This window comes from Rhinoraja longicauda, chromosome 42, assembly GCF_053455715.1.
Source record: "Rhinoraja longicauda isolate Sanriku21f chromosome 42, sRhiLon1.1, whole genome shotgun sequence".
NCBI lineage: Eukaryota > Metazoa > Chordata > Chondrichthyes > Rajiformes > Arhynchobatidae > Rhinoraja > Rhinoraja longicauda.
The window spans coordinates 4,142,671-4,150,575 of NC_135994.1; the positions used below are offsets into that span (position 1 = coordinate 4,142,671).

Below are 7,905 nucleotides of genomic sequence, written 5' to 3' on the forward strand. Positions count from 1 at the left end.
TCGGTGCGACAGTGAATTGAGGAGGTTGCGATGTCTGTTCCCAGCTGGTTCTCCATGCTCCTAGTATGTTGAAACCGGAGCCACAGAGGGTCGCTGCATGACGGGAGAAAGGGTGACGAGATGACAGGCGTTGAGGTCCCAGTGCCTGTGAATCCTGGGCGAGATGGTGCAAAGGATGTTTGGCGTCCGATGGGGCCTTGCACACCATGGTTGCACACCAGCTTATGAGTGAAGAACTCTCTGCGAAGCTTGGCGGGTGCGATACCTGCGAGCACCGGCAGGAGATCCGTCGGAGTAAGGCGTAGGCAGCCAGTGATGATCCGCATGGTGTCGTTGAGGGTGGCGTCTAGCTTGCTGGCATGAGTGCTGCGGCACCATGCTGGGGCGCCGTACTCAGCGGCCCTGTACACGAGTGCAAGAGCACTGGTTCGAAGAGTAGATGTCCTGGCACCCCATGACGATACGGCCAAGCATCGTAGGAGGTTGTTCCGTGCCGAGACTTTAGTTCAACAGAGCTTTATTTGTCATTCGGTACCAAGGTACCGAACGAAATTACATAGCAGTCATACACAAAAAAGAACACAAGACACATGACCCCAACACAAACATCCATCACAGTGACTCCAAACACCCCCTCACTGTGATGGAGGCAACAAAACTTCCACTCTCTTCCCCACGCCCACGGACAGACAGCTCGTCCCCGACCGACCCGCACAGTCCCCGCAAGGGGATGGAAGTCCCCGCGGCCGAGCCGCACCGGGCGCTGAAACATCCCGCGGCCGAGCCGGGCGACGGAAGGCCCCGCGGCCGAGCCGTGCGCAGCTAAGTCCCGCGGCCGAGCCGCGCCGTGCGATGTTAAGTCCAGGCGGCGCCTAACGGCTGCGGCTCGCTAGCAGTCTGTTCGTCTTTTTTCCTTTTTTTTTGTTGTGTGTCGGTGTTGGGATGGTTTTTTTTTTTTGGTTGTGTATGTGTGGGGGGTGGTGGTGTGGGTGGGGTGTGGGTGGGGTAAACCTTTCTCTTTTAGGTCTCTTCCTCACGGCGCGGGGTGCGGCTCAGCCGCGGGGCCTTCCATCGCCCGGTGCGGCTCGGCCGCTGGACTTAACATCGTCCGGTGCGCCGCGGCCGCTGGACTTAACATCGCCCGGCGCGGCTCGGCCGCGGGGCCTAACATCGCACGGCGCGGCTCGGCCGCGGGACTTTTCATCGCTGGAGAGCTTCAAGGTGTTGCTTGTAGGTCAGCTGCCGATCTAGTTTCACCCCGAGGTATGTAGGAAATGGGTTGTAGGGAAGGGGTGACCCATTGAGGGTGATGGTTAGCTGGCGTTGAGCTTCCTTGGTGTTCATTTATTCACAAAATGCTGGAGTAACTCAGCGGGTCAGGCAGCATCTCAGGAGAGAAGGAATGGGTGACGTTTCAGGTCGAGACCCTTCAGGTCAAAAGGCCGTTGTGGTGGTTTTTGCCACACTCAGTTTTAGTCTCCAGGTCTTAAGGTAAATAAATTTGACTTGACTTGACAAGATCCATATCTGCCAAGAGCACATCCTTTTTTTTTTTTTTTTTTTTATTATCAAAAAATACTTTATTCAAGTAATAAATATCATTTACAAAACATCTTTTTTAAACAAACCCATCCGACATTTCCGGAGGTTACACATTCAATACAGGCATTTACTTAGACATTTACTTACATTTACCCAGTATCCCTTATTTGGAGGGGCGTCTCTCTCCACCACACCCTGCCCCCCCCCCCCCCCCCCTCCCTGCCCCCCCTGCCCCCCCCCCCCGCCCCCCCCCCCCCCCTGCCCCCCCCCCCGCCCCCCCCTGCCCCCCCCCCCTGCCCCCCCCCCCCCCCCCCCCCCCTGCCGCCCCCCCCCCCCCCCCCCCCCCCTGCCCCCCCCCCCCCCCCCCCTGCCCAGCAGCGGAAGGACCCTAGACTGTGGTCCGAGAGCACATCCATGCTGTGTGACCCTGACTCTTTGGCGCAAAGCAGCATCTGCAGTTCGTTCCTGCAGCTGCCAATCATCCGCCGCCAGTCCCGCCCCCGTCGATGACGCAGATCCCACCGTGGCCCCGCCCCATCCTTACGTCACGGCCAGTATTAAAGCGGCCGCGCCCGCGCGGCAGAGGCAGAGATCTCTTACAGCGACTCCTTGCCGTCAGCTTGTAAGAGCAGAAGCGGCCAAGCCCAACACTCAAAACAGTATTACCCGTGGCGCCGAGGCCATTTACTCTTTCCCCCTCTCAGCAAAAGACAAGAAAGGTTTAGAAGACCAAGGAATATGGTGAGTGGCTTTTTCCCCCCCCCCGCCCGGCTGGGGGAGCGGGAACGTGATTGTCAACGGTCCGGTCCCATCCATGAGCACGTACGTATATTACGTGTGTAGTCTCGGACCCCTTGCCTGCCTTGCCTCCCCTGAAGCCCACTTTTGCGGATCCTCGAGTGGGTGAAGCTTCTCCTTTAGCCCGCCCTCTTTCTCTCCATTTGACGCCGATCTCTTCCCGCCTTTTCTGTCCCCACGTCGACAACTCGAACGGAAAAGGCGAACGGGAGTTTAGTGCCGTTTGGAAACGGGGTGGGCGGATGGAACGAAATGTATTGCTTGAAAGCAAAAAAATAAATTAAATAAGCGGGGTTTGGGGAAAGGCTGATAGGCAGCCTCTCTGCCCCCCCCCCCCCCCCCCTTGCGCAGGACGTTGCAGACGGTGACGGCTTGGGGCTTGACGTGGGGCACGAGGCGGCCGTTTAACGGCGCCGTTCATTGGCCGCGCGGCTCAACTGCCGCCGTTTCAAACTCAAAACCGTCGCGAACTTCACCCGCGTCAACCGGTCACGGACACAGCGGACCCGCTCAGCTTCACCCGCCTCGACCGGTCACAGACACAGCGCACCGTGGCGCTTCACCCGCCTTAACCGGTTAAAGCGCACCCTGGCACTTCACCGGTCACAGCGGACCGCTCAGCTTCACCCGCATCGACCGGTCGCAGCGCATCCTATCACTTCACCCGCTCAGCTTCACCGGTCACAGACACAGCGCACCGTGGGGCTTCACTCGCTCAGCTTCACCCGCCTCGACCGGTCACAGACACAGCGCACAGTGGCGCTTCACCCGCCTTAACCGATTACAGTGAATCCTGTCACTTCAACAGTTCAACAGAGCTTTATTTGTCATTCGGTACCGAGGTCCCGAACGAAACTACATAGCAGTCACACAAAAAAGAACACAAGACACATGACCCCAACACAAACGTCCATCACAGTGACTCCAAACACCCCCTCACTGTGATGGAGGCAACAAAACTTCCACTCTCTTCCCCACGCCCACGGAAGTCCCCGCGGCCAAGCCGCACCGGGCGATGGAAGGCCCCGCGGCCGAGCCGCACCCCGCGCCGTGAGGAAGAGACCTAAAAGAGAAAGGTTTCCCCCACCACCACCCCACCCACACATACACAACCAAAAAAAAAAAAAATACAAAAACCATCCCAACACTGACACACAACAAAAAAAAAAAAGGAAAATAGACGAACAGACTGCTAGCGAGCCGCAGCCGTTAGGCGCCGCCACTTCACCAGCGCAGCCTCACCCGTCTTGACGTGCAGCGCATATAGGGGCGGCGAGTGGCTGGAAACCCGTCACTAATTGCAATCCGCCCACTTTGTTTCCACCGAAGAAGAATCTCGACCTCGAAATATTGCTTTGTCCACTCCCTCGATCGATGCTACGTGATCCGCTGAGTCCCTGCAGCACCCCGCCCCGATCCGAAATGTCCCCTCTTCTGTCCAGGAAAGCTCCCTGCACCGCCCAGTTGCACCAACATTTTTCTTCCCGTCTTTTGTATGCCGACATCTGCACTGCTTCGTTCCATCCCCTTTTTGTTTAAACGGACTTTTCTTTTTGTTCCCGCCCGGAGAGTATATCCTTATCTGGAGGGATGATGTAATTAGTAAGCCGGTCACATGGCTTGTGATTAGATAACCGATGCGATCATGAGACGTGACCTCGATTTGCATGCAGAATTTTTTCTTTTGTGTTTTTTTAGCTGCATTTGGTCAAACGTTCAGCTGCAGTGAATTTCCTTTGCAAATCTCACTTCTTGCTGCCAGCTGCACAACAATTGGATTGTATTTTGCTTTTGTGCCCCATTAAGAAAGCTGCAAGTAGGTATTAGTTTCCAGATTTGGTTCAGAAGCATGCAATATGTTGGGTGATCTTGCAGCTATTAATGCAGTGTTAATGATGGCAATTGAATGCTAATTTAGCTCCCTATTCTTAATTTTGTGTGGGCCAAGTTTGACCTGCGTGACCTATAACGTGCCTGCATTTTATCCCCTTACCCCCACAGCGTGAGTGTATCAGTATCCACGTTGGCCAGGCTGGTGTCCAGATCGGCAATGCCTGCTGGGAGCTGTACTGCTTGGAACATGGCATCCAGCCTAATGGTCAGATGCCCAGTGACAAGACCATTGGGGGCGGAGACGATTCCTTCAACACATTCTTCAGTGAGACGGGAGCTGGCAAGCACGTTCCTCGGGCTGTGTTTGTGGACCTGGAGCCAACTGTGATCGGTAAGTGCCCACCCACTCATTCCACCCTCCCATTAATTTAATGACGAGTGGCCATGTAACCGAAACCCCTCGCTCTTTCTCAGATGAGGTTCGTACTGGTACCTACCGCCAGCTCTTCCACCCTGAGCAACTCATCACTGGGAAAGAAGATGCTGCCAATAACTACGCCCGTGGCCATTACACAATCGGCAAGGAGATTATTGACCTAGTTCTGGACAGAGTTCGTAAGCTAGTAAGTACATTAGCTCGTGGAGGAAAGGAACTGTCATGTAAACTGTTTCTGTAGCTGGTCATTATTGGATGTAAATAACTCAATATCTGTTTGTGTTCCACAGGCTGACCAATGCACAGGTCTCCAGGGTTTCCTGGTCTTCCACAGCTTTGGTGGTGGTACTGGCTCCGGTTTTACCTCCCTGCTGATGGAACGTCTGTCCGTTGACTATGGCAAGAAATCCAAGCTTGAATTCTCCATCTACCCAGCTCCCCAGGTGTCTACAGCGGTGGTAGAGCCCTACAATTCCATCCTGACCACCCACACCACCTTGGAGCACTCAGATTGTGCTTTCATGGTTGACAATGAAGCCATCTATGACATCTGCCGCAGAAACCTTGACATTGACCGACCAACTTACACCAACCTGAACCGTCTCATTAGCCAGATAGTGTCCTCCATCACAGCCTCCCTCCGCTTTGATGGTGCCCTCAACGTTGATCTGACTGAGTTCCAGACCAACTTGGTGCCATATCCCCGCATCCACTTCCCCTTGGCCACATATGCCCCCGTTATTTCTGCTGAGAAAGCCTACCATGAGCAGCTCACCGTAGCAGAGATTACCAATGCTTGCTTTGAGCCAGCCAACCAGATGGTCAAATGTGACCCACGCCATGGCAAGTACATGGCCTGCTGCCTCCTTTATCGTGGTGACGTGGTGCCAAAAGATGTCAATGCAGCAATTGCGACCATTAAAACCAAACGTAGCATTCAGTTTGTGGATTGGTGTCCAACTGGTTTCAAGGTTGGCATCAACTACCAGCCTCCCACTGTGGTTCCTGGGGGTGACCTGGCCAAGGTGCAACGAGCTGTATGTATGCTGAGCAACACCACCGCTGTTGCAGAGGCTTGGGCTCGTCTGGATCACAAGTTTGACCTGATGTATGCCAAGCGTGCCTTTGTTCACTGGTATGTTGGTGAGGGTATGGAGGAAGGAGAGTTCTCAGAGGCCCGTGAGGATATGGCGGCTCTGGAGAAGGATTACGAAGAAGTGGGTGCTGATAGTGCTGAAGGTGAAGAGGAAGGAGAAGAGTATTAGATCCTAGTTAGCATTAATGTCTGTTTGTTTCCTTTTATTTGTATTCTAATTCTGTGCCTTGCTATTCTGTAAAACATCCTTCAATAAAAGTTTGTGTTCTGAAATGACCGCTGGTACCGAGTCTCGTCGCAAAGAGGGGTGGGGTTCTGATATGGAGATGAATGAATGGCACAGCATGCAAAAGGGACCCTTTGGCTCGCTGAGTCCACACGGGCCATCAAGCACCCATTCACACTAGTTCTGTGTTCTCCCACTTACTCATCCACCCCCTGCAAGTTACAGCGGGACAATTAACCTACATGCTCTTAAGTATATGGAAGAGGAGGGGGGGGGGGGGGAAATCGCAGCAAGCTCCATACAGACAGCACCTGTGGGCAGGATTAAACTTGGGTCTTGATGCTATAAAACAGCCGCTCTACTAGCTACGCCACTGTGCGGCCCTAATCTGTAGTGTGAAATTTGTCCGGGCTCTTCTAGAGGTGACTTGGCTGAATGCAGTGGGGGTGGGAGGAGAGAGAAAGGGCATTCATTCTGTACATCATGAGGTTTTATGTGGGTAAATATACATTATTATTGAATCTGGGACCAGCCGTGTCAAACATTTATCATAGTCTGCGCTCCAGTGAGATGGACATTCTGCAGTAATCGCCTTGAGTTATCACAAAATGCTGGAGTAACTCAGCAGGTCCGGCAGCATCTAGGAGAGGGGATGGGTGACGTTTCGGGTCGAGACCCTTCAGAGTTGGTCGAACAGCATGGAACTAGGCCCAAGTTGCCCGTGGAGTATGGAAATGTGCCCTTCGGTTGGCCGCCATTGGTGGAGCGGGAGCACGTGGCCGCTGGCTGGGTGAGGTCATGTGGGCGGTGACATCACCTTGGGAGTGAGGAAGTTGGCAACCCTCGTCCCAAGTCTCCATTGTCAGAATGAGGATAAACCCAAATTGGAGGAACAACATCTCGTATTGCGTTTGGGCAGCTTACAGACCAGTGGTATGAATGAATATTGATTTCTCACTTCAGTTGGCCCTGGCTTTAGGAGCCATTCATGTTTATTGTTGACATATCATATTATTTTGCTTAGATATACCTTACAGTGTGGCCCATTAACTGAGCTTGTCAATTAGCAAATATTTCAAGAGAACATATCACAAGGCTCATGATTTCAGGATCCACGCTGAGTGGTTTGGATGATCATTGTTTGTGTTTTGTAACTGCAGATTTCATCAGATAGATTCAGGTGGACTATTATGAGCAGTTAAACTGAACACTCTGATTTTGTGACTAGAAGTCATCTTAATCTGAGGAAGATACACACAATCTCCCAAATGTTCTAGGGGCCGGAGAACCTAGGGTGATGGAGGAACTGAAGGAAATCCACATTAGGCAGGAAATGGTTTTGGGTAGACTGATGGGACTGAAGGCTGATAAATCCCCAGGGCCTGATCTCCATCCCAGGGTACTTAAGGAGGTGGCTCTAGAAATAGTGGAAGCATCGGAGATCATTTTTCAATGTTCTATAGATTCAAGATCAGTTCCTGTGGATTGGAGGATAGCAAATGTTATCCCACTTTTTAAGAAAGGAGGGAGAGAGAAAACGGGTAATTATAGACCAGTTAGTCTGACATCAGTGGTGGGGAAGATGCTGGAGTCAATTATAAAAGGCGAAATTGCTGAGCATTTGGATAGCAGTAACAGGATCATTCCGAGTCAGCATGGATTTACGAAGGGGAAATCATGCTTGACAAATCTACTGGAATTTTTTGAGGATGTAACTAGGAAAATTGACAGGGGAGAGTCAGTGGATGTGGTGTACCTCGACTTTCAGAAAGCCTTCGACAAGGTCCCACATAGGAGATTAGTGGGCAAAATTAGGGCACATGGTATTGGGGGTAGGGTACTGACATGGATAGAAAATTGTTTGACAAACAGCAAAGAGTGGGGATAAATGGGTCCCTTTCGGAATGGCAGGCAGTGACCAGTGGGGTACCGCAAGGTTCGGTGCTGGGACCCCAGCTATTTACGATATACATT

General features: G+C 52.6%; 2 protein-coding genes across 4 annotated transcripts in view; one reads left to right on the forward strand and one right to left on the reverse strand.

Annotated features, from left to right (window-relative positions):
• The window catches only part of LOC144612012 (tubulin alpha chain-like), a 51,046-nt gene extending 47,276 nt beyond the window's left edge, over window positions 1-3,770 (reverse strand). Inside the window, exon 1 of the mRNA XM_078431448.1 lies at window positions 3,583-3,770. The gene's annotated coding sequence lies outside the window, so the exon portion shown is untranslated. The remainder of the gene's footprint in view (window positions 1-3,582) is intronic.
• Window positions 1-5,978, forward strand: part of LOC144612013 (tubulin alpha-1C chain) — a 57,839-nt gene extending 51,861 nt beyond the window's left edge. Inside the window, exons 1-5 of one of the 3 annotated variants that reach the window (XM_078431451.1) lie at window positions 2,108-2,283; window positions 4,039-4,156; window positions 4,342-4,564; window positions 4,648-4,796; window positions 4,900-5,978. In XM_078431451.1, the coding sequence (XP_078287577.1) occupies window positions 4,444-4,564; window positions 4,648-4,796; window positions 4,900-5,874 (1,245 nt within the window). In that variant the 5' untranslated portion in view covers window positions 2,108-2,283; window positions 4,039-4,156; window positions 4,342-4,443 and the 3' untranslated portion in view covers window positions 5,875-5,978. Of the gene's footprint in view, window positions 1-2,107; window positions 2,284-4,038; window positions 4,157-4,341; window positions 4,565-4,647; window positions 4,797-4,899 lie in introns of those variants that run through there. The other 2 variants (XM_078431450.1, XM_078431453.1) reach the window with 2 other exon arrangements.
• Window positions 5,979-7,905: the final 1,927 nt, after the last annotated feature.